General features: G+C 47.7%; 1 protein-coding gene across 1 annotated transcript in view; it reads right to left on the minus strand.

Annotated features, from left to right (window-relative positions):
- LOC133463279 (spectrin beta chain, non-erythrocytic 1-like) overlaps nucleotides 1-25,829 on the minus strand; it is a 123,271-nt gene that overhangs the window by 33,797 nt on the left and 63,645 nt on the right. Inside the window, 20 exon segments of the mRNA XM_061744734.1 lie at nucleotides 2,633-3,052; nucleotides 3,644-3,859; nucleotides 3,974-4,094; nucleotides 4,243-4,380; nucleotides 5,523-5,734; nucleotides 5,820-6,026; nucleotides 6,341-6,421; nucleotides 6,504-6,874; nucleotides 6,963-7,116; nucleotides 8,251-8,457; nucleotides 8,543-8,638; nucleotides 13,578-13,739; nucleotides 13,741-13,755; nucleotides 14,553-14,670; nucleotides 14,840-15,027; nucleotides 16,617-16,741; nucleotides 17,311-17,426; nucleotides 20,161-20,241; nucleotides 21,313-21,404; nucleotides 22,553-22,726. Of these exon segments, the coding sequence (XP_061600718.1) occupies nucleotides 2,633-3,052; nucleotides 3,644-3,859; nucleotides 3,974-4,094; nucleotides 4,243-4,380; nucleotides 5,523-5,734; nucleotides 5,820-6,026; nucleotides 6,341-6,421; nucleotides 6,504-6,874; nucleotides 6,963-7,116; nucleotides 8,251-8,457; nucleotides 8,543-8,638; nucleotides 13,578-13,739; nucleotides 13,741-13,755; nucleotides 14,553-14,670; nucleotides 14,840-15,027; nucleotides 16,617-16,741; nucleotides 17,311-17,426; nucleotides 20,161-20,241; nucleotides 21,313-21,404; nucleotides 22,553-22,726 (3,294 nt within the window).

Raw genomic sequence — 25,829 nt, forward strand, 5'->3', positions numbered from 1 at the left:
ACAGACCATCATGGCTGATGGTAAAAGACAGACTGACATGCTTGTCTTATTTGGCTTATAAAGAATATATATTCTGTTGGTAAACCTAACTGCTTCTCCCCAGAATCTTTACCCAGAACTAACACACTTATCAGCTATGTACAGAGCTGTTGCAGAATGGAACAGTTTCCACCAGCTCTGATTACTGGAAAGCAGAAGTTTTAAAAGCAAACTGAAAAAGATAATTTTAGAAAGGTGTGTGTATAATATCTGACTAATATCTGACTTCTGGTTTCTTGGTAAGCTTTTGTTTTTGTTGTTTTTTGGTTTCATAAGCCTCGGATTTGAGTTGGTGCGAAAACAGGTTTTAACAATCTTTTCCAATTGCAATTAGCAGTCGACACTGTGGTGAATTATTTTAATATTGTAGTTTTCTTCTGTGTTACTACCATGTATAATTCTATACTTTATTGTTATTCTGTATGTTTTTATTATGTGTATAATTGACCCCAGGAAGAATAGCCATTACTCCATTACACCCTTTACACGCCATTACTCTTCCCTTGACCCCCTTTTATAAATTTTTTTTTTATTTATTTATTTATATTTTTATTTATTTATTTTTTTTATTTTATTTTTTTTTAAAATCTTTTTGCTGCCCACAACTTTTTATCTTACTTAGTAGCTAGGTTTTGTCTTAGTTTCTTAGTCTTGTTTTTAGCCTTCTTTGTAAAGTGCTCTGAGAACTGTCGTTTCAGGTGAAAAGCACTATATAAATTGAAATTATTATTATTATTATTTATTACTCCCACAACGGAGTGATGGCTAATAGGGATCCTAATAAATAAACAAATAAACAGCTCTTCCTTCCCTTCAACCTCCCGGAGTAACTCTGGACCGGGTCCGGGTCACTCCTCGCAGAACCGGTTAATTAATTATTATTTTTTAATAACTTGTCTGCAATAATTCAGATGGATCCAGTTTGATTTGATCAATAACGTCAGATATTTCTCTAAGAAAGTCTTGTTTTCCTCCCTCACTTTTCCTGTAGTAACCTCCCCCGGCCACCAGAGGGCGGCGTCCGCCTGCTCAGAGGAACCAGAGCTGCAGGTCCGAGTGTTTGACCCTACCGGCCGGTTCTGGTCCGATCGCAGCAGAAACATTTCCGTTCTCGTGTGAACGCGGTTCCATCTGTCCGATCACTGATGGATGTTTAGAGACTGAATCCAACGCCTGAATCTAATCAAACGTCCTTCGTGGTTTCAAAGCGGCTCGGAGCCAAAAAAACAACAAATGCAGGAAGAGTTCTGCCAAACATCGGCCAGAACGACCCGCCCAGCTGATTAGTTTGGACCGTTAATCAACGGAGGGTTCCAGCTCCACTTCCACCCGGGTCAACACGCCCAACCGGGGTCACGGAGTCTCTCCCAGCATGCACTGTTTCATTCCTCTTTAATTCAGAATTAAAATTAAATCAGATTTAAAATGAGTAAAAATTACCACGTAAACACCTAATTCTGAATGAAAATGGCCATTCCGAATTAAACTTAATTCCAAAGTAAGTGGCTGGTTTACTCCGATTTTAAATCTGAATACATGATCGCGAATAATTCCGCGATCATGTTTACACTCATTCCTCTTTAAATTATATTGTGGGAATAATCTATATATATATATATATAATATATATATATTATATTTACGCTTATATTCCGCGCTGGGCTGGTTTTCCAAACAAAGTTTAAAGATGCAGCAGCAGTAAACGCTGGTCAAGAGCAGAGACCATTTATTTAATAAATAGCTTGGAGGACCCGCTTAGCCGCTACAACTTTGAAAAGCTCACGATTGTTATGTTTCCTGTTTCCATCTGTTCTTTTAATTATTTCCAGGTCCTCCAAGCTATTTTAATTGTATTTATTTTTATTTTTTATTTTTTTATTTAATTAAATGTTTTTAATTATCTTTCTAAATGATTTTATTTATTTATTTTTTTGTTATTATTTTGTTTTGTTATTATTTTTTGTTTGGTTGTTTTTTTGTTTAGTTTTTTTCTTTTCTTTTCATTTTTTAATTAATTAATTAATTTTTTTAATGTATTTTTTTTTAATTTTTTAATTTAATTTTTTTAATTATCTTTTTAAATGTATTTTATTTATTAATTTTTTTAATTATTATTTTGTTTTGTTTTTTCTTTTCTTTTCTTTTTTTAATTAATTAATAAATTTTTTTAATGTATTTTTTTTTAATTTTTTAATTTAATTTATTTAATTATCTTTTTAAATGTATTTTATTTATTAATTTTTTTAAATTATTATTTTGTTTTGTTTTTTCTTTTCTTTTCTTTTTTTAATTAATTAATTATTTTTTTTAATGTATTTATTTATTTATTTTTTCTTTGAATGAGTGTATACATGATGGCTGAATTATTCTATTCGGATTTAAAATCAGAATAAACCAGCCACTTACTTCGGAATTAAGTTTAATTCGGAATGGCCATTTGCATTCGGAATTAAGTGTTTACATGGTCATTTTTACTCATTTTAAATCAGATTTCATTTTAATTCTGAATTAAAGAGGAATTAAACTTCCCATGTAAACACACTCATTGTGCACCATCCCTGTTTTGAACTGAATAAATTCCAGGTCCAGTTACCTGGTTGTTGAGGAAGGCCTCGGCCTGCTTGGTGTCCCGCAGGAACAGCTGGTAGGCGTGCGACTGCGACAGCAGGTTCTGCCGGTTCTCCCACATGCGGTGCAGCTCGTTCCAGCCGGTGTCGAGCGCCTGCAGCCGCTGCCGCAGGAACATGTGCTGCGCGTCGGTCTGGCCGCGGGTCACCGCCTCGCCCATGTCCCGCATGCGCTGGTAGTCCTCCTCGTAGTTACGGATCTCGTTACGGATGTTCTCGTGCTGCGCCAGCAGCTTCTCGGCCTCGGCTAGCGTGTTGGGCCGGTCCTCCGACGCCACCGCCGTCTGCGTCCGCGACAGCCACGACTGGAAGTCGTCCAGGTCGCGCAGGAACTGCTGCAGCTTGCTGGCCTCGCCCAGGGACTCCTCCCGGGTCTTCAGGGTGTCCTGGGGGGCAGAGCAGAGCGTGAGGCCCGGGCTAGGCTAGGCTAGGCAGGCTAGGTAGGCAGGGCTAGGCTAGGCTAGGCAAGGCAAGGCAAGGCAAGGCAAGTTTATCTGTATGGCACAATTCAACACAAGGTTACGGAAGAGTATTAAGGCCATGCAGGAGAAAAAATATTTGAGAGAGGAAGATTTTTTTTATTGTGCACTTCAAGAAAAAAGTTGAAATGTCGAGAATAATGTTGAAATACAATTTCAAGAATAAACTCGAAATTTCGCCTTTTTTCTTCAACATTTCAACTTTTTTCGACATTCCAATCTCGACATTTTTACTTTTTTCTCGACATTTCGACAATTCTATGCCACAATGCCTGTTTCCAGGTCTTATTTCACACAACTGATGAGAATTACGTTTCTATACGGTCAAAAAGTACAAAGACTGAGGTCAAATACAGTATTCAAACCGATTTGACGATTCTACGTCAGAATGTCTGGGTTAGGTGTTGGGGGTTATGGTTAGGGGTTAGGGTTTAGGGTTAGGGGTTGGGTGTAGGGTTGGGGTTAGGGGCTGGTAGGAACTCAGCGGTACTACCGCACCTTCATCTCGTCCCAGACGGCCGTGATCTGGGCCAGCCGGCCCCCGATGGCCTCTGATTGGTCCGGGTGCTCGGAGGACAGGCGGCCCGCCTCCTTCCCCAGGTCGCTCAGCTTGTCCTCGATGGCCACCAGGTCGCGCTCCATCCCCGTCAGCTTCCGCTGCAGCGCCATGACGCCGGCCAGGTCGTTGCCCAGCTCCTGGGTCGACTCGATCACCTGGGGGGAGAACGGGTCGGTTTGATATCAACACCAGATCACTGACATCAGAGGACCGACAACGCTAGGGCTGTTTCTGTCAGCCTGCAGGGACGGACGGGTTCTGATTGGTACCTTGGTCTTCTCCTTGATCCAGGACTTGGTCTCGTTGCACTCCAGGTGGTAGTTCTGGACGCCCAGAGCCGAGCTGAGGCTCTCCTTCTTCTGGTCCACCAGGTCTCTGAACTGGCCCCACCTGGAGGGACGGAGACGCCGTTAGTCCGGACCTCCTAGAGTCTAGGGGTCGGTCTAGGGTCTGGACCGACCCTCGTCTTGGATCAGAACCAAGGACCTGGGGTCCGAGGGGAGGCCCTACCCGGGAAGGTCCATCCCAGCGCAGTTACCTTGTGTTGAGCTTGTCCTGATGGGCCTTGATGTCCGTCTCTCCCGGATGTCCGCTGTGGATCAGCTGCCTGGCGACCTGGTTCACCACGGCGACCCGCGACGCCTGGCTGTTCATCTCCGGTTCAAGACTCTCGAACCTGCAGGGACACGAGGAGGGAGGGGGGTTCAGAAGACCTGCAGACCGGACCCGAACCCACATAAGTTCTCCTGATCATAGACCGGAACCTTCTCAGACCTTTACCCCTAAAACAACTCTGAAACGGACCACCTCCCTGTGGACTTCTGTCCACCGATGGGAGTCTTGGAGCCGGATCCCGGGCAGAACTGAAGCTAAAGTCTGGCCCCCCCGGGATGAGCATGTTTTGGGTCATTCGTTGGCTCCCGTTCCTGTATTTGTTGACCTGTAGAGGACAGACGTCCTGTGTCCTTCGTATTCTTCATAGATTTTTGCTGCTTCAGCGTTTAAATCAACGTCCAACTATCGTCCAAGGACTTGCCCGAATCTAACCCTACTTAATGGACGTCCCTGGACCAGATGTTGGGTTTAACATGCTGCCGTCCCAGATGTGGACTCTGATGACTCTGATGACTCTGATGACTCTGATGACTCTGATGCAACCCCAGACCGGCCCGGTCTGGATTCTAGACTGGTTTCTGACACCAGTTCTTCTTTTCTTGTCAGAAGTCCTCGTAAAGAGCCTTGTGGTACTCCTCCGTTTCATCCCACATGATCCCACTACTGTCCCAAAAGGCGCTACCGTCCGTAATGACGCTACCGTCTCACATGGCACTATTGTCCCACATGGCACTACTAAGCCAGATGGTACTACCGTCACGCATGGCCCTACCATCCGACATATCCTTCTCTGGTCAGAAGTCTTCGTACAGAGCCTTGTGGTACTCCTCCGTTTGGTACAGTCCATGTTCTCGTGGTTCTGGTCCAGCCCAGGGGGCTTCATGAGTATAGAGATGCTTCCTCTGGACCCGGTTATCGAGGTTTCCGTAGCAACGGTAATCCATGTGGTTCTATCAGAGGTTGAAGGACGGTTCTTGAGGAGAACCCGTTCCCATCTTCCCATACATGATTGTCTCACTTTGTCTTCCTCTGGTCCATCTTTGTCCTCAAGGACTCAGACCGCCGTCTTACAAGACCTTTGACCTCCTCGCTGCAGCAGCCTTTTAAATGAGCAGCAGGACTGAAAACTGGATAAGAGTCAAAACAGCAAATAAACTGTCTTCACCATCTCTGACGGAGTAAAGACCCGTGCGTGGTTCTTACCGGTGCTGCACCACCTCCAGGTCCTCCAGCTTCTCCGGGATGTCCATGCTGTTGAGCCACTGCTCCTTCTCGTCGATCCACAGCTCGCAGGAGCTAGCCTCGCTCAGGATCTTGTAGAGCGCCAGCGCGTCCTGCAGCGCCTGCTTCCTGAGCCGCGTCAGCTCCACCACCTCCTTGTAGCGCTCCTCGATGCCGGCTAGCCGACTCTGCACCTGCACACACAGCACCGCCCCGGTTGGTAAAGCTCCGGTTCAGGTCCGTGACGTGGATGGCGAGGGGACGGCGAAGGGGTCCTACCTCCTCGGAGTCGGCCTTCTCGGGCGGCAGCGTCCGCGACTGCTCGTGCAGCGCGTCAATGACGGGCCGGTAGCTGCCGATCTCCTCGGACACGTCCTTGTGCTTCTTCACCAGAGCCTGCGTGGAGAACTCGTCATGGCCGACGTCCACGCTGGACACGATCCGCAGGACGTCCAGCATCCAGGTGTCAATGTCGTCCGCGTCGGCCTGTGATAATAAACAATAAAAACGTATGCCGCATTAACATCCAACCAAGAACCTAGCTAGAACCTCCTGGGGAAGAACCTTCCTCACTTTAGACAGATGCTACTGTCCCACATGCTGTTACTGTCCATAATGGCACTAATTTCCTATATGGTGCCAATGTCCCACATGCTGCTATTGTCCCACATGGCGCTACCATCCATAATGGCGCTAATTTCCTACATGGTGCTACCGTCCCACATGGCGCTAATTTCCTACATGGTGATATTGTCCTACATGCTGCTACTGCTTGACCAAACAGAAGCAGAAAACCTCACCTGGAACTGGTGCAGGTTGCAGGCCTCCTGCAGACGAGCTTTACGGACGGCAGAGAGTCGCTCCAGCGCCGCCCACTGCTCCTGTGGGAGGGAGGCGACAGGAAGTAGCCGTTAGTGCCTTCAAAATAAAAGCGCCTCGCCCGGTGACGTCGGTGCGTCGTACCTGGATGTCGAGGATCCGCTCCTTGATCTTGTCGGCTCCGAAGTGCTGCTCGGCCACCAGCTCGTCGCCCTGCCTGACGCTCTGCTGCAGGTGCGCGGATCGGCCCGTCATCTCGTCCTCGAAGGCTTTGTGCTGACTCAGCAGCCGCACGGCGCCCGTCAGGTCCTTCCCACAATCCTCGGAGGACAAGATCTTCTCCTTCTCCCGGATCCACCCTTCCTCTTCAGCCATTTCCCAGAAGAACTTCCAGAGGCGCCGCGACTCCTCGAGCCGCGCTCTCCGCTCGGCCGCTAGCTGGCTCAGCTCCTGGTAGCAGAACTCCATGTGGGCGACCCGGTCCCGGATGATCTGGGGGTCGCAGGGTTTGTAACCTGCGGAGGAGGAAGAGGAGGATGAGGAGGGGGGGATGAAGAGGGGGGACCCGGGACCAGCAGCAGCACTGGTTCGGCATGTTCATACCATCGGTGTCGATGACGAACTTCTGCGCGGTGCTGTTGACGTTGCGGACGCGGTCGGCCTGGACGGCGATGTCGGCCTCCACCAGCGCGTGTTTCTGCAGCAGGTCCTCCACGCCCAGCAGGTGCTTCCCGTAGTCCTGCGACAGCAGCAGCATCTGCAGGACCAGAGGGGGCCGCTGAGACCAGGGGCCACAAAAAACCTGCCTGCCACTTCCTACGCTCGCGGTCGGATTTTCAAAAAGTGACTAAGTTTATGTTGTTCACATTGTTATACTTGTGAGAGGTGATCGCGGACATCCACAATGTGTAAGACTCAGTACACGTGTACATTGGGCTTATTGCAATAAAGCAGAACGAGTAGCTGTTTTTTGCTAAATATTGACGCTAAAAAAAAAAAAAAAGCTAAATATTGACATTCACAAACCCGTACGATCATAATAAAACCACAACTCTTCACGGAACGCAACACAAAGCAAAGAACAGCAATCCCCATAATGCAATGCAGCTTAAATCGTAAGAAATGCCCCCAAATAAATTATGTTTATGTAATGTTTTTTTTTAGAAACGAGCTTGGATTTGGGCGTTTTGAGAGTCTGAATTTTTTGTTTTGCGTATGCGAGAATTCCACACATGGATTCACGTTGAAATCCACGCACTCTTTGTATATGACGCCCCTGGTACCCTCATCCACCGGGACGGAACAGCCTAGCTCCTCTAGCCCCGCCCCCCTCCCTCTAGCCTATCTAATATTGATGCTAAAAAGAAAAAACGCTAAATATTGACATTCACAAACCCTTACGATCATAATAAAACCACAACTCTTCACGGAACGCAACACAAAGCAAAGAACAACAATCCCCATAATGCAATGCAGCTTAAATTGGAAGAAATGCCCCCAAATAAATTATGTTTATGTAATTTTTTTTTGTATTTGTTTTACTTGTTTTTCAAGTTCCTTGTTAAGATGAGCCGTTTTTAATGGCTAATTATCCTCATTATCATATTCAAATATATCTTCTTGAGGGAGGAGACAGGGCGGAGTGTTGACGCTCAAATCCATGTTGATTGTGATGTTCAAAGAAACGGGTGTGGATTTGGGCGTAAACACAGTTTTGAAAGTCAGAATTTTTTTTTGCGTACGCAAGAATTCCACACACGGATTCACGTTGAAATCCACGCACTCTTTGTACATGACGCCCCTGGTACCCTCATCGACCGGGATGGAACAACGTAACCCCGCCCCTAGCTCCTCTAGCCCCGCCCCCTCCCCTCTGGCCCCGCCCCCATACCTTCATCTCGTCCATCCAGTCCATGATGTGCAGCATCTCCTGGAAGACGCGCTGCAGGCCGAGGTTTGATTCCAGCCGGAGCCGCCGGGCCTTCAGCAGCTCCAGCAGATACTCCCACAGCCGGATCACGTTGTCCTTCCGCGCCGTCACGCGCTTGATGTCGTGGTAGCTCTCGGCCTCCAGCTCCCTCGCCACGGAAACCACCGCCTGACGGGAGAGAGAGGGAGGAAGTGACCCGGGGCGTTCGGCACCGATCAATGTTCCGATCGATCGGTTAAGCGGCTCCACTGACCGACACTCGCTCCTCGTAGGCGGCGATGTCGGTTTCTATGGCCTCGTGTTTCTTAGTGGCGGCTTCAACGGCCTGGAGGTCGAACCCGAAGTTGTCCTGGAGACAGGAAGTGAGAGGGTTAGGAAGGAAGTGAGGGGGTTAGGAAGGAAGTGAGAGGGTTAGGGAGGAAATGAGGGGGTTAGGGAGGAAGTGAGGGGGTTAGGGAGGAAGTGAGAGGGTTAGGGAGGAAGTGAGAGGGTTAGGGAGGAAGTGAGAGGGTTAGGGAGGAAGTGAGGGGGTTAGGAAGAAAGTGAGGGGGTTAGGGAGGAAGTGAGGGGGTTAGGGAAGAAGTGAGGGGGTTAGGGAGGAAGTGAGGGGGTTAGGAAGGAAGTGAGAGGGTTAGGAAGGAAGTGAGGGGGTTAGGGAGGAAGTGAGGGGGTTAGGGAGGAAGTGGGAGGGTTAGGAAGGAAGTGAGGGGGTTAGGGAGGAAGTGAGAGGGTTAGGGAGGAAGTGAGGGGGTTAGGGAGGAAGTGAGGGGGTTAGGAAGGAAGTGAGAGGGTTAGGAAGGAAGTGAGGGGGTTAGGAAGGAAGTGAGAGGGTTAGGGAGGAAGTGAGGGGGTTAGGGAAGAAGTGAGGGGGTTAGGGAGGAAGTGAGGGGGTTAGGAAGGAAGTGAGAGGGTTAGGAAGGAAGTGAGGGGGTTAGGGAGGAAGTGAGGGGGTTAGGGAGGAAGTGGGAGGGTTAGGAAGGAAGTGAGGGGGTTAGGGAGGAAGTGAGAGGGTTAGGGAGGAAGTGAGGGGGTTAGGGAGGAAGTGAGGGGGTTAGGAAGGAAGTGAGAGGGTTAGGAAGGAAGTGAGGGGGTTAGGGAGGAAGTGAGGGGGTTAGGGAAGAAGTGAGGGGGTTAGGGAGGAAGTGAGGGGGTTAGGAAGGAAGTGAGAGGGTTAGGAAGGAAGTGAGGGGGTTAGGGAGGAAGTGAGGGGGTTAGGGAGGAAGTGGGAGGGTTAGGAAGGAAGTGAGGGGGTTAGGGAGGAAGTGAGAGGGTTAGGGAGGAAGTGAGGGGGTTAGGGAGGAAGTGAGGGGGTTAGGAAGGAAGTGAGAGGGTTAGGAAGGAAGTGAGGGGGTTAGGGAGGAAGTGAGGGGGTTAGGAAGGAAGTGAGAGGGTTAGGAAGGAAGTGAGGGGGTTAGGGAGGAAGTGAGAGGGTTAGGGAGGAAGTGAGGTGGTTAGGGAGGAAGTGAGAGGGTTAGGAAGGAAGTGAGAGGGTTAGGAAGGAAGTGAGGGGGTTAGGGAGGAAGTGAGAGGGTTAGGGAGGAAGTGAAGGGGTTAGGAAGGAGAGGAGACAGGAAGTGAGAGGGTTAGGGAGGAAGTGAGAGGGTTAGGGAGGAAGTGAGAGGGTTAGGGAGGAAGTGAGAGGGTTAGGAAGGAAGTGAGGGGGTTAGGGAGGAAGTGAGAGGGTTAGGGAGGAAGTGAGAGGGTTAGGGAGAAGGTGAGGGGGTTAGGAAGGAAGTGAGAGGGTTAGGAAGGAAGTGAGAGGGTTAGGGAGGAAGTGAGAGGGTTAGGGAGGAAGTGAGAGGGTTAGGAAGGAAGTGAGGGGGTTAGGGAGGAAGTGAGGGGGTTAGGGAGGAAGTGAGGGGGTTAGGAAGGAAGTGAGAGGGTTAGGAAGGAAGTGAGGGGGTTAGGGAGGAAGTGAGGGGGTTAGGAAGGAAGTGAGGGGGTTAGGGAGGAAGTGAGAGGGTTAGGGAGGAAGTGAGAGGGTTAGGGAGGAAGTGAGAGGGTTAGGGAGGAAGTGAGGTGGTTAGGAGGAAGTGAGAGGGTTAGGAAGGAAGTGAGGGGGTTAGGGAGGAAGTGAGAGGGTTAGGGAGGAAGTGAGAGGGTTAGGGAGGAAGTGAGAGGGTTAGGAAGGAAGTGAGAGGGTTAGGAAGGAAGTGAGGGGGTTAGGGAGGAAGTGAGAGGGTTAGGGAGGAAGTGAAGGGGTTAGGAAGGAGAGGAGACAGGAAGTGAGAGGGTTAGGGAGGAAGTGAGAGGGTTAGGGAGGAAGTGAGAGGGTTAGGAAGGAAGTGAGGGGGTTAGGGAGGAAGTGAGGGGGTTAGGGAGGAAGTGAGGGGGTTAGGGAGGAAGTGAGAGGGTTAGGGAGGAAGTGAGGGGGTTAGGGAGGAAGTGAGGGGGTTAGGAAGGAAGTGAGAGGGTTAGGAAGGAAATGAGGGGGTTAGGGAGGAAGTGAGAGGGTTAGGAAGGAAGTGAGGGGGTTAGGAAGGAAGTGAGAGGGTTAGGGAGGAAGTGAGAGGGTTAGGGAGGAAGTGAGAGGGTTAGGGAGGAAGTGAGAGGGTTAGGAAGGAAGTGAGAGGGTTAGGAAGGAAGTGAGAGGGTTAGGAAGGAAATGAGGGGGTTAGGGAGGAAGTGAGAGGGTTAGGAAGGAAGTGAGGGGGTTAGGAAGGAAGTGAGAGGGTTAGGAAGGAAGTGAGGGGGTTAGGAAGGAAGTGAGGGGGTTAGGAAGGAAATGAGGGGGTTAGGGAGGAAATGAGGGGGTTAGGAAGGAAGTGAGGGGGTTAGGGAGGAAGTGAGAGGGTTAGGAAGGAAGTGAGGGGGTTAGGGAGGAAGTGAGGGGGTTAGGAAGGAAGTGAGGGGGTTAGGGAGGAAGTGAGAGGGTTAGGGAGGAAGTGAGAGGGTTAGGGAGGAAGTGAGAGGGTTAGGGAGGAAGTGAGGTGGTTAGGAAGGAAGTGAGAGGGTTAGGAAGGAAGTGAGGGGGTTAGGGAGGAAGTGAGAGGGTTAGGGAGGAAGTGAGAGGGTTAGGGAGGAAGTGAGAGGGTTAGGAAGGAAGTGAGAGGGTTAGGAAGGAAGTGAGGGGGTTAGGGAGGAAGTGAGAGGGTTAGGGAGGAAGTGAAGGGGTTAGGAAGGAGAGGAGACAGGAAGTGAGAGGGTTAGGGAGGAAGTGAGAGGGTTAGGGAGGAAGTGAGAGGGTTAGGAAGGAAGTGAGGGGGTTAGGGAGGAAGTGAGGGGGTTAGGGAGGAAGTGAGGGGGTTAGGGAGGAAGTGAGAGGGTTAGGGAGGAAGTGAGGGGGTTAGGGAGGAAGTGAGAGGGTTAGGAAGGAAGTGAGAGGGTTAGGGAGGAAGTGAGGGGGTTAGGAAGGAAGTGAGAGGGTTAGGAAGGAAATGAGGGGGTTAGGGAGGAAGTGAGAGGGTTAGGAAGGAAGTGAGGGGGTTAGGAAGGAAGTGAGAGGGTTAGGGAGGAAGTGAGAGGGTTAGGGAGGAAGTGAGAGGGTTAGGGAGGAAGTGAGAGGGTTAGGAAGGAAGTGAGAGGGTTAGGAAGGAAGTGAGAGGGTTAGGAAGGAAATGAGGGGGTTAGGGAGGAAGTGAGAGGGTTAGGAAGGAAGTGAGGGGGTTAGGAAGGAAGTGAGAGGGTTAGGAAGGAAGTGAGGGGGTTAGGAAGGAAGTGAGGGGGTTAGGAAGGAAATGAGGGGGTTAGGGAGGAAATGAGGGGGTTAGGAAGGAAGTGAGGGGGTTAGGGAGGAAGTGAGGGGGTTAGGAAGGAAGTGAGGGGGTTAGGGAGGAAGTGAGAGGGTTAGGAAGGAAGTGAGAGGGTTAGGGAGGAAGTGAGAGGGTTAGGGAGGAAGTGAGGGGGTTAGGGAGGAAGTGAGAGGGTTAGGGAGGAAGTGAGAGGGTTAGGGAGGAAGTGAGGGGGTTAGGGAGGAAGTGAGGGGGTTAGGGAGGAAGTGAGGGGGTTAGGGAGGAAGTGAGGGGGTTAGGGAGGAAGTGAGGGGGTTAGGGAGGAAATGAGAGGGTTAGGAAGGAGAGGAGACAGGAAGTGAGAGGGTTAGGGAGGAAGTGAGAGGGTTAGGGAGGAAGTGAGAGGGTTAGGGAGGAAATGAGGGGGTTAGGAAGGAAGTGAGGGGGTTAGGGAGGAAGTGAGGGGGTTAGGGAGGAAGTGAGAGGGTTAGGGAGGAAGTGAGAGGGTTAGGGAGGAAGTGAGAGGGTTAGGGAGGAAGTGAGAGGGTTAGGAAGGAAGTGAGAGGGTTAGGAAGGAAGTGAGAGGGTTAGGAGGAAGTGAGGGGGTTAGGGAGGAAGTGAGAGGGTTATGAAGGAGTGAGGGGGGTTGAGAGGAGGAAGGAAGTGAGTGGGGTAGGAAGGAAGTGAGAGGGATAGGGAGGAAGTGGAGAAGGGTTAGGAGGAAGTGAGAGGGTTAGGGAGAAGTGAGGGGGTTAGGGAGGAAGTGAGGGGGTTAGGGAGGAAGTGAGAGGGTTAGGAAGGAAATTAGGGGGTTAGGGAGGAAGTGAGAGGGTTAGGAAGGAAGTGAGGGGGTTAGGAAGGAAGTGAGAGGGTTAGGAAGGAAGTGAGGGGGTTAGGAAGGAAGTGAGGGGGTTAGGAAGGAAGTGAAGGGGTTAGGAAGGAAATGAGGGGGTTAGGGAGGAAATGAGGGGGTTAGGAAGGAAGTGAGGGGGTTAGGGAGGAAGTGAGGGGGTTAGGAAGGAAGTGAGGGGGTTAGGGAGGAAGTGAGAGGGTTAGGAAGGAAGTGAGGGGGTTAGGGAGGAAGTGAGAGGGTTAGGAAGGAAGTGAGGGGTTAGGGAGGAAATGAGGGGGTTAGGAAGGAAGTGAGGGGGTTAGGGAGGAAGTGAGAGGGTTAGGAAGGAAGTGAGGGGGTTAGGGAGGAAGAGAGAGAGGGTTAGGAAGGAAGTGAGGGGGTTAGGGAGTGAAATGATGAGGGGTTAGGAAGAAGTGAGGGGGTTAGGGAGGAAGTGAGGGGGTTAGGAAGGAAAGTGAGGGGGTTAGGGAGGAAGTGAGAGGGTTAGAAGGAAGTGAGGGGGTTAGGGAGGAAGTGAGTAGGGGTTAGGAAGGAAGTGAGGGGGTTAGGGAGGAAGTGAGAGGGGGTTAGGAAGGAAGTGAGGGGTTAGGAGGAAGTGAGGGGGTTAGGAAGGAAGCTGAGAGGGGTTAGTCGGAAGGAAGTGAGGGGGTTAGGGAGGAAATGAGGGGGTTAGGAAGGAGTGAGGGGGTTAGGGAAGAAGTGAGAGGGTTAGGAACAGGAAGTAGGCGTGGTCAGGTGTCAGGAAGTGGGTGTGGTCAGGTGACAGGTGACAGGAAGTTACCTGGGAGACCAAGCCGCTGGTTCTCGCTCAGCCACGTCTCCCTCATGGCAGCCTTACGGTCGAACCGCCGGGCGAGCTGCTCCAGTTTCTCCTGACGAATCAGCTCCGTCCTCAGCGCTAGCTCGCGCTCGTGCTCCGCCTTCTCACAGACGCTCCCACGCCTGAAACAAACACACCCCGGGGATCAGGACGGTCAGGTGGGGTTCAGGTGTCATACAGTCTCATAATTCACAAATGCACAGAACAATTCACACGTGTGTAGGACAAGATACACAAATGTATTTTTGATGCACACACAAATATAACCTGATTTATAAACGTATTTTTGTCTGTGAGATGCGCTGGATTCACAATCACTGTTTCTCATCAGTTGCTGCATGACTAAGAGCTCTGACGGGCTCCGGTTGAACGGCCCCACAAACCATCTCCGATGGCGCTGTTTTCTTTACCGAGATCACAAGAAAAGCAGAGCAGTGATCTCCTCTCCAATCCCGTGTTGCTGTCTATTTATCTTTACTCCACCAACTCCAAATATTAATCACTTTTCTAAGAGAACGGCGCTAACGCAGTTCAAACAGCAGGTGTATCCGCCCCTTTAATCTGATTGGTTTAGAGTAAATCGTCCCCCACGTGGGGTGCACTCTTATGATTGGCTGAAACAAAGGAAGACATCTGATTGGTTGCAGAGTCTTCTGTGTTAAAAAAAACGTATTTGTGCATCGAGTTACGTCAGAGGAGTCTCAAAATCCAGCGCAGCTCACAGACAAAAACACGTTTGTAAATCAGGTTATATTTGTGTGTGCATCAAAAATACATTTGTGTATTTTGTCCTATGCACGTGTGAATTGTCCTGTGCATTTGTGAATTATGAGACTGTTCTAGCTCCATAGGTGTCCAGGTGTATCCAGGTGTGTGTTCAGGTGTATACAGGTGTGTTCATGTGATCAGGTTTGTTCACCTTGTTGATGTCGGAGATGAGTTTTCCCTCCCGCGGCGTGTAAACCTTCTGGTTGTTTGCTCTCATCTTACTCTGGATGGTGAAGAGCAAAACCTCCAGGTTCCCCTTCTCCACGAACCTGCACACACACACACACACACACACACACACACACACACACACACACACACACACACACACACACACACACACAAACACACACACAGAGTCAGTCAGGGGCCTGGCTCTGCCCCGGCTCCAGGCCTGGGCTAGCGGTTAGCGGCTAGCAGCTAGCGGCTAGGACCCACTTGGGCGGCTTCTCCACGGTGCGGTAGGTGTTGAACGCCTGCAGCTGCTGCTGAACTCCCACCAGGGAGTTGGCGAACTTTCTGTTGTTCAGGATTATTATGGTCTGTTCGATCCACTCCAGCAGCTCCGACGCCAGAGACTCGTACTTGTCCACCATCTTCTCCGTCTCCAGGGCGTTGTCCAGCACCTGGACACGGAGCAACAGGAGTCAAACCACGCCAAGTTTCAGTCGACTAAAAGTCTGAGAATTTTAGTCTTATTTTAGAGAATAATGTTGAAATTCAAATTCAAGAATAAAGTCGCCTTTTTTCTCAACATTTCAACATTATTCACGAAATTTTGACTTTTTTCTCAACATTTCAACTTTTTTCTCGATATTTCGACTTTTTTCTCGAAGTGCATAATGAAAAAAAATCTTCCTCCTCTAAAATATTAATTTTATTTTTTGCCTGCATGGACCTGATACTCTTCCGTACCATTTTAGTCTAGTTTTAGTCAAAGATTGTATTTAGCCAAACCCATTTTACAATTCAAACAAGGTTATCTTATTATTATATAATTGTTACCTTATAAACTCAAGAATACATTCATTCCAGATACAGAAGACTCTCATTTGAGTTTACAACATATTTATTTTTCCACATTTCTCCCCATCTTTTTCTTTTTCCACGACACATTGGGTTTTCTATGTAGGAAGGTGGATCCAAAGATGTTCTCTCTTCTTGTTCTCTTTTCAACGAAAATTAAGACACATTTTAGCAGAGTTTTTATTTTGTAATCTACATTTTAGTCTGGTTTTTATTCGTCAACGATAGGGCTGAAACGATTCCTCGAATAATTCGAGTAATTCGATTACAAAAAATGATCGAGGAATTTTCTCTGCCTCGAGGAATCGTTTAATTTATTTATTTATTTATTTTTTCGTTTAATTTCACCAGCTCAAAGCCTCGTATTACGCCCGCACCACATTTAATGCGACACAACGCGCTGACGCTGCGCTGTACATCCATGCGCTGCGCACGTTAAAGGGGGGAGAAAGAGGCGGCGGATATGTTTGGTTTTTGTAACATGTCAGTCTCAGGCAGTCTGCAATGGCCCAGACGGGAGTTCAGTGCTTAACTTTTATTTTTAATCCACGCTATATTCTTCTGGTCCGTTCCCCTATGTTCCCCCTCTAAAGCCAAAATTATTGTTCCGCGTTAAATTTAGCTCTGTAGTCATTCATGGATAAAACAAGTAGCGCTGGTGTCTAATGAGCTCCAATACAGCAGGGCTCATTTTATTTTGAACACTGCCAAAACTCTAACTTAAAACTTAACTACAACTTAAAATGTGCTTGACACAAATGAAAGTTCAATTGAAACACGTGGGAAAAACAGCTAACATTTTAAGTTATGTCTGATATCAGGTGTAACGGTATTTTTAGGTTAGAAATAAGAACATTTCTTGGTAAAATCCTTAGTTTTTTGAGTGAATCAGTGAATTTGGTCGACTGGTGTAAGTTCAGGGTTTTTAAATGAACAGCCATGAACCTACTGGATTATATCATTTTTTCTTGATGTCAATTAACATCTAACATCTTATGTATATTTATAATTGCTCTTTAACTAAACCAATATATGTTTTATCCGATTACTCGATTAATCGATGGAATTTTCAGTAGAATACTCGATTACTAAAATATTCGATAGCTGCAGCCCTAACGATATTGCATTATATATTTAATTATCGTTATCGTCACATGACCAGCATGTTCGTTGCGTCTCGTTTTCCCACCTTGCCGATCCTCTTGCCGATCCTCTTGCCCTCCACCTTCAGCGCCTTCATCTTGGAGAAGTAGTGGTAGTAGGTGACGACGTAGGTGATGATGGACTTCTCATCGGGGTGATCCACGCTGATGTCTGCGGAGACGGAGGGGTGAAGAGGTGTGAGTGTGTGTGTGTGTATATATATATATATATATATATATATATATATATATATATATATATATATATTGCCACATTTCAGGGTTCAAACATAAAGATATAGAACTGTAACTTTTTGTGAAGAATCAACAACAAGTGCGACACAATCATGAAGTGGAACGAAATTTATTGGATATTTCAAACTTTTTTAACAAATAAAAAACTGAAAAATTGGGCGTGCAAAATTATTCAGCCCCTTTAAGTTAATACTTTGTAGCGCCACCTTTTGCTGCGATTACAGCGGCAAGTCGCTTGGGGTTTGTCTCTATCAGTTTTGCACATCGAAAGACTGAAATGTTTGCCCATTCCTCCTTGCAAAACAGCTGGAGCTCAGTGAGGTTGGATGGAGAGCGTTTGTGAACAGCAGTTTTCAGTTCAGGTCCAGCAGCTTGGTGTGTGTGTGTGTGTGTGTGTGTGCGTGTGCGTGTGCGTGTGCGTGTGCGTGTGCGCGTGTGTGTGTGTGTGTGTGTGTGTGTGTTTATGTGTGTGTGTGGGGACCTCACCCTCAGCGTCCAGCAGCTTGGTCAGGCCCAGGTGCTGCTCCGCCAGGTTAAAAGCGTTCTGCAGGTTGTGGTGAGCGTTGGATTTCTTCAGCTTATCAAAGTCAATCAGGTCGGGTCTGGAAACACACCGAAGTAAAGAGTTTACAGCCGTAAAACAGTAAAAAGCTGCGTCGACATCAACGACAAGAGACACGAAACCACAGTCGCCCACGAAGAGATTCCTGATGTTTCTTTTCAAACACATGTTGAACGTCTGAAACAATTTAAAGAAACAAATCCAGCAGGTTTTTATCAGAAATAACCTGAAACTCCCCAGCAGCAAAGCTTGTTTCAGACATAACTGAGGCCCCGTTTCCACGTAGCAAAAACTGTGGTGTTTTCATGCGTTTTGTTCGTTCGTTTACACGAAAACGAAGCTCAAAGTCTCCAAAAACCATCATTTCTGAAAACTCCGTCCAAAGTGGAGATTTGCAAAACCTCCTTCTTCAGGTTTGCTTGTAAACGGAGAGAAACTGACATTTAGGCTTCAGAACGTCACATTATGAGACAGAAACGTCACCAGCGTCATGTGTGACACCTGTGGTTACAATTAGTTTGTAACCGTCAATATTTTCTTGTATTTTACCTGTTTTATATTCTAACGTCACACTTAAAAGTAACTCCACTTCTCTGTCACTCCAAACCAAAGACTCTGGTTCATCTTGGAAGTAACTGGAAGTTACTCATTTGTTGATGTTTGTTTCCAGGATTCTGATTGGCTAGCATGACTTTATCTTCTCGTTACACTGCCCCCTGTAGGTTTGACTGCTCATAGCACCTTAACAGATATTTATGCAGGTTCCTGGAAATGATGGGATTTTTATAAACGTAGAGGGGGAAATATCAGATTTTGTAAAAATGTGTAAATGTGGCCTGAAGTGTGTTTGAGACATGTTTCACACGTGTTTCAGGCGTGTTTTAGGCGTGTTTAGGGCATGTTTGAGGCGTGTTTAGGGCGTGTTGCAGCAGTCGTACCTGTGCTTGTGCAGGATGGCGTTGAAGGCCATGCCGTCCCTGAAGTGTGTCTGAAGCGTGTTTGAGGCGTGTTTAGGGCGTGTTTTAAGCATGTTTTAGGGCGTGTTTAGGGCGTGTTGGAGGTGTGTCTGAAGCGTGTTTGAGGCGTGTTTTAAGCGTGTTTAGGGCGTGTTTCTGGGGCGTATTTAGGGCGTGTTGCTGCTGCAGTCGTACCTGTGCTTGTGCAGGATGGCGTTGAAGGCCATGCCGTCCCTGAAGTGTGTCTGCAGCGTGTTTTAAGCGTGTTTTAAGCGTGTTTTAAGCGTGTTTAGGGCGTGTTTAGGGCGTGTTTAGGGCGTATTTAGGGCGTGTTGCAGCAGTCGTACCTGTGCTTGTGCAGGATGGCGTTGAAGGCCATGCCGTCCCTGAAGTGTGTCTGAAGCGTGTTTTAAGCGTGTTTTAGGCGTGTTTAGGGCGTGTTTAGGGCGTGTTAAGGGCGTGTTGCAGCAGTCGTACCTGTGCTTGTGCAGGATGGCGTTGAAGGCCATGCCGTCCCTGAAGTGTGTCTGAAGCGTGTTTGAGGCGTGTTTAGGGCGTGTTTTAAGCATGTTTTAGGGCGTGTTTAGGGCGTGTTGGAGGTGTGTCTGAAGCGTGTTTGAGGCGTGTTTTAAGCGTGTTTAGGGCGTGTTTCTGGGGCGTATTTAGGGCGTGTTGCTGCTGCAGTCGTACCTGTGCTTGTGCAGGATGGCGTTGAAGGCCATGCCGTCCCTGAAGTGTGTCTGCAGCGTGTTTTAAGCGTGTTTGAGGCGTGTTTAGGGCGTGTTTAGGGCGTGTTTAGGGCGTGTTGCTGCAGTTGTACCTGTGCTTGTGCAGGATGGCGTTGAAGGCCATGCCGTCCCTGAAGCGTGTTTTAAGCGTGTTTGAGGCGTGTTTAGGGCGTGTTTAGGGCGTGTTGCTGCAGTTGTACCTGTGCTTGTGCAGGATGGCGTTGAAGGCCATGCCGTCCCTGAAGTGTGTCTGCAGCGTGTTTTAAGCGTGTTTTAAGCGTGTTTGAGGCGTGTTTAGGGCGTGTTTAGGGCGTGTTTGAGGCGTGTTTAGGGCGTGTTGCTGCAGTCGTACCTGTGCTTGTGCAGGATGGCGTTGAAGGCCATGCCGTCCCTGAAGTGTGTCTGCAGCGTGTTTTAAGCGTGTTTGAGGCGTGTTTAGGGCGTGTTTAGGGCGTGTTTAGGGCGTATTTAGGGCGTGTTGCTGCAGTCGTACCTGTGCTTGTGCAGGATGGCGTTGAAGGCCATGCCGTCCCTGAAGTGTGTCTGCAGCGTGTTTTAAGCGTGTTTTAAGCGTGTTTTAAGCGTGTTTGAGGCGTGTTTAGGGCGTGTTTAGGGCGTGTTTGAGGCGTGTTTAGGGCGTGTTGCTGCAGTCGTACCTGTGCTTGTGCAGGATGGCGTTGAAGGCCATGCCGTCCCTGAAGTGTGTCTGCAGCGTGTTTTAAGCGTGTTTGAGGCGTGTTTAGGGCGTGTTTAGGGCGTGTTTAGGGCGTATTTAGGGCGTGTTGCTGCAGTCGTACCTGTGCTTGTGCAGGATGGCGTTGAAGGCCATGCCGTCCCTGAAGTGTGTCTGCAGCGTGTTTTAAGCGTGTTTGAGGCGTGTTTAGGGCGTGTTTAGGGCGTGTTTAGGGCGTATTTAGGGCGTGTTGCTGCAGTCGTACCTGTGCTTGTGCAGGATGGCGTTGAAGGCCATGCCGTCCCTGAAGTGTGTCTGCAGCGTGTTTTAAGCGTGTTTTAAGCGTGTTTGAGGCGTGTTTAGGGCGTGTTTAGGGCGTGTTTGAGGCGTGTTTAGGGCGTGTTGCTGCAGTCGTACCTGTGCTTGTGCAGGATGGCGTTGAAGGCCATGCCGTCCCTCCAGCTGGTGGAGAAGTTGTGGATGTTGACGTTGGGATATCTGGAAAAGGAGAAGCAGCTCGTCAGCTTCACTCTGCCGTTTCTACACATGACATCACTTCCTTCTACACACTTCTGTAAATATAAACACTCATTTAAGGAGTAAACACACTAATAAATGCAGCTAAACAACACTTCAGTGTTCCTGCAGACTCGTCTTCTTGCATGTTTATTGGAAATAGGAAAGTGCAGCGTTTGCAGAAGAAGAAAACCACTTTGTTTTAATGATTTAACCAGATTAAAGCTTTTCCTCTTCTAACATGCCGTTTACACAAACAATATAAGTTAATTATACTTAAGTCATTAAACAAACGTGTCTTTGTAGAAACAAAGATGTCATACAGAAATAAATCAGAATGTTACTATCTTGATGTTTTAAGGACCCATTTATTTCAGAAGATCTTTATTTTGTTATACTGAATTTAATTATTCCAATTTCATGTTAAATAATACAAATTTATGTTTACATTAATAAAATAAGATCTTTTTTGGAATCCCACACACATAATTATATTAAAGGACTTTTTCTGATGTCACCATAAATCGTATCAGGCTGCTTTTATTTTGAAAAACCATCCTGTTTAATAAGGCTGCATTAAACATATTTACAGACTTAGCTTGTAAAGACAATTCTAATTCTATTAAAATACTTTTATCTTGTAATGATACATTCAAATATTTTAGTTTACATTTATTTTATAATACAACATGAAATTATATCAGAACCTTTTGTTTTTAACTCAAAACTTAATTTATTTTAAGACTTTTATTTTGTAAAGGCAAATTAAATATATCAAAACTTTCCAACATCACACTAAATCCTATCAGAAGACTTTTATTTTGTAAATGATAGATTAAATGTATTGGTTTACATTTATAATACAAGATGAAATTATATCAGAACCCTCGTTTTTAACGCAAAACTGAATCTATTCTAAGACTTTTATTTTGTAAAGCCGAATGTTAAGGTATATAAAATATATAAAAACTTTCTAACGTCACATTAAGACTTTTATTTTGAAATGCTCCACTAAATCGCGGGAGGAGACAGGTGGCTGATGGGAAAACACACCCGGCCGTCTTCATCTGGCACCAGAGCAGCAGGGCGTCCTTGGCCGACTTCTTCTCCTTGTTGTCCTCCGTCTCCACGCTGATGTCCTGGATCTGGAACACAGAGACGCAGAGTTGAGGTTTGTGAAGCAGGAAGAGATTTGATTGGTCCTGAAGGTCTGAAGCCCCGCCCACCGAGCGCTAACGCGACACTGCGTTGACGACGGAGGAAGGAGAACTTTAACCTGTAGGGGGAAAGTCCAGACCTCCTCCCTAGACCTCTCCAAACCTCCAAAGACTTCCTCCCCAAAACTCCTCCTTAGACCTCCTCCCCAAAGCTATTCCTAAAATCTCCTCTCTAGACCTCCTCCCTAAACATCCTCCCCAAACCTCTTATCAAAAACTCCTCCCCAACCTCCTCTCTAGACCTTGTCCCCAAACCTCCCTAGACCTCTTCCTAAAACCTTTTCCCCAAACCTCCTCCCAAAACCTCCCCAGACCTTCTCCCTAGACCTCTTTCCCAGACCTCCTTCTCCAAAACTCCCCAAACCTTCTTAACAGACCTATTCCCCAAACCTCCTCCCAAAACTTCCTCCCTACACCTCCTCTCTAGACCTCCCCCCAAAACCTTCTCTCCAAACCTCCCTAGACCTCCTCCTAAAACCTCCTCAGATCACTTCCCAGACCTTGTCCCCAAACGCCCTCCCTAGACCTCCTCCAAAAACTCCTCCCAAAACCTCCACAGACCTCCTGCCTAAACCTTCTCCCTACACCTCCACCCAAGACTTTGTCCCAAAACCTCCTCCCCAAACCTCCCTAGACCTCCCTAGACCTCTCTAGACCTCTCTAGACCTCTCTAAACCTCCCTAGACCTCTCTAGACCTCTCTAGACCTCTCTAGACCTCCTCTCCAGACCTGAATGTCTCATCTGTCTCATGCTCATTTCCTCTAAAACCCTCCTGGTTTCTACGGACATTCCTCCAAGGATCAAATCCGTCACGTCCCTCAATGCCCCACCTTCATTCGCCCAAGTCCGCCGAGTCCGGCGGGCCGAACCGCGGCAGGTTCACCGAGCCCGAACTCCAGCAGCGACTGAAACCGTCGGCCCCCCCAACCGAGAATTTACGGACTTCTTTAATCCTCAAAGCTCATACCTCATAGCATAAACGCTAAATCCTTTCCTCATTTCACCAACTGTCCCCCCCGGTGACGTCACGGTGATGTCACAGTGATGTCACGGTGTCCCCCCGGCGGCGTCTCACCTGGAAGCGCAGGATGATGGTCCAGATCAGGCCCAGCGTGAGCCGGTGGTTCCCGTCCACGATGTCGTGCGACCCCATGTTCTCCAGGTGAACCTTCTGCTCCTTCAGGAACTGCAGCGCCTTGTCCACGTTCTCCAGGCAGTGGATCCTCATCCGGCCCTTGGTGGGTTTGGGCTGGAACAGAGACGGAGGGGGGTGAGACCGGAAACAGAGATCTTTAAAAAACCAAGATTCAGGACCAAATTGATGGAACGTTGTGTTTCTGTGAAGGAATGTCGTATTCCGACGTGTCCCGAGTCTTCAAACGGTTGAATGACGTCTCTACAAAAGTACGGCTGAGCAAATAAGGAATGAATGCGGCCATTTGTTCCGATTTTTGGCATCTAGCGTTGCCACGGTAACACTCTTGACGGAGAAAAGTAATCACCATCGTAACAACGTCCCATTGGAATGAATGGGGGCTTCTTCGTCGTGTAACCCGTTACGCTTCCCTCAATATCTCAAGAACCGTAATAGCTAGTGCAACGAGGCTTCAATATGTCGTAGTCCGTAGTGTCCCAGGTCTTCGAACATTTGAATGATGTCTCTACGATAACGCGTTGCAGAGCAACAACCCTCCAAAATCAGCACGTCAATCGTAAGCATTGGAATTATCAAAACATTTAAATATCTCAAGAACCGTAATAGTTAGCATGATGAGGCTTGAATCTGTCATACTCCGACGTGTCCCGAGTCTTCAAACGTTTGAATGACGTCTCTACGATAAACGATTTACGATTTATTTATTTATTTCACTTATTTCATTTTATTTCACCGACAAGGATTGATCTGGATGGATCCGGATCATCAGCTGGTCTCATCACGCCGGAGGCTGCCGGTTCGACTCCATCAATCTCCACGCCGCGTTAGTCACATGTCGCCTCGACTAATCCGTTAGTCGAGGCGACAACAGCGGCTTTGTTGTCCTGCTATCAACGGCTCATTAGCGGGTCGCGGCGCGTTCAGGGCCGACGTGTTCGTCTGTCACTCCAACACTGGGACGCATTCACACAATAATCACGAGGACAGACATCAGCAGTCGACTTAGAGGAGCTGGAATTGGTCACAGAACAATTTCAGAACCATCTGAGATCTGGTTGTCTGGTTGGGGTGGTTCTAGGCCTGTGTTGAATTTGTATGTCTAAAGATCGATTTTTTAAATTTTTTTTATTAATTTTTTTTTTTTCATCATTAAATTTTTGCCTGGTGAACTCTAATCCCAGTAGTTTTGAAAACTCCTGAACTAAATGAACTTTTCTTTAGAGAAAATGCTGGACATTTCAGCTTAAATTCATATAAGTTCATATCATCTATATTTACTAGAGCTTGTTTGGTTTCTCTGTTATCGGACACGGTTTGTCATGAAACACCTGAAAAATGCCGGTGCTTCATGTCCAGCTGTGTCTGGTGACAGAATAAATCAGACAAGCTAAAATAATTTATTTACTGCTTGAGCTGTTGCAATTTCTTTCTTTTTTTGCACTTTAAATGGATATTGAAATGCCTATTTGAGTTATTTATTTCTTAGTTATTTCACAATAATTATTGTGAAATGATTATTGCAATAGTTATTTTACAGTCATATAATCCAGGTAACACTAACCCAAAACAATATTGAATCGAATCGGATCGAATCGAATGGTGATAATCGATTCTGAATCTTAAGAATCGGAATCGAATCAATTTTTGACATTTGAATCGATACCCAGCTCTAGGTGGTTCTGGTTCTGGTTGTACTGCAATCATTCCTTTGCTCCCCGTAGGAATTAATAGGATTTGCGTCGCCACGTTAACAACATCCCATAGGAATGAATGGGGGCTTCTACGTCAGGTAACCTGTTACCCAAGAACCATAATAGCTAGCACCATAAGGCTTCAATGTGTCGTAGTCCGAAGCGTCCCAGGTCTTCTAATGTTTGAATGACGTCTTTACAATTACATGTTGCCAAGCAACAACTCTCCAAAACCAGCACGTCAATCGTTAGCATTAGAATTATCAAAACATTTGAATATCTCAAGAACCGTAATAGCTAGCGTAACGAGCCTTCAATGTGTCGTAGTCTGAAGTGTCCCGATAAAGAACCGCTAAGCAAATTACGAATGAATGCAGCCATTTGTTGCGCTTTTTGGCGTCTAGCGTTGCCACGGTAACACTCTTGACGGAGAAAAGTAATACCCATCGTCGTCGACATAACTAACTAGTGTCGTAGCTTCAATGGCTAACTGGGACTGACATGAGGTGGACGTTAAAACATGTACGAAGAAAAAAGGGCGTCTAAAAGAACTGTCTTTGAACTCAGGACCGAAGTGAAGCATTGTGGGAAAGAAGATCAACAACCAAGTGAGACCCCAATAACGTCCGTCAGTGAAGGGAGAAAAAATAAGTTTTGTGTCCTGAAATGTCCTTGATTCTCAAAACAGTCATATCAGCTATCCACCTGTTGTTTAATGTAACTGTGAGAGAGGCGCTTGGCTCCCGTGTGAACCAAGACTTAGACTTAGCGTGAGAACTGGCAGGCGGGGGTTGAAGGGGCAACCCCCTCCGCGAAAAAGGTATAAAGACGCGAGAGCCGGAAATCCGGATCAGAGTCAGCTGTGGGTCTAGTGCACGGACGCCCAGCCGGGGTTTTTATCGCTGCTCTGCCTGGACTGTTCCGGCTCTCCAGTCCTTCTGTGTTAAGGTAAGAGGTACAATGCCTAGCCCCTATGTAATTGTCTGTTGTTTTGTCATTTGGGGGGGATAACTTGACACAGAGTTATCCTAGCGAAAGGGCAATTGTGTGTGAGTCTTTTTGTGTGTTCTGCTTGTTTGCTAATAAATGTATTCATATCTTATAGCAAAAGCGAGCCCCTCAAGAACCTAAAGTGAGATTTCTTCCAAAACAGTCAGGAAACATCTGAATCAGCTTGTTGGATCTGCAAGCTGGATGTTTCCTGCCAGCACGTCATAAACAGTAATAACAACAACAACAACAACAACAACAGTTGCAGTTTCAGAATAAAGGAAGGATCGACTCCTCTGCAGAAACAGCAGCTCCAGATTCCTGGGCTGCTGGAGGCGTGTTGGCTTCATTCAGGCCTCGGCGTTTCTCAACGAGTCCTTTCACAACCCCGACACCCCAACGCCACCGAACCCCCCCCCCCCCCCCCCGCGCTGCTGAAACCCCCCCCCGCTGGCCACGGATCAGCTGGAAACGACTCGGGTTGGGAGGACGGAGTCCTGCTGCCTTTCCTCCCG

This window comes from Cololabis saira, chromosome 17, assembly GCF_033807715.1.
Source record: "Cololabis saira isolate AMF1-May2022 chromosome 17, fColSai1.1, whole genome shotgun sequence".
Classification (NCBI taxonomy): Eukaryota; Metazoa; Chordata; class Actinopteri; order Beloniformes; family Belonidae; genus Cololabis; species Cololabis saira.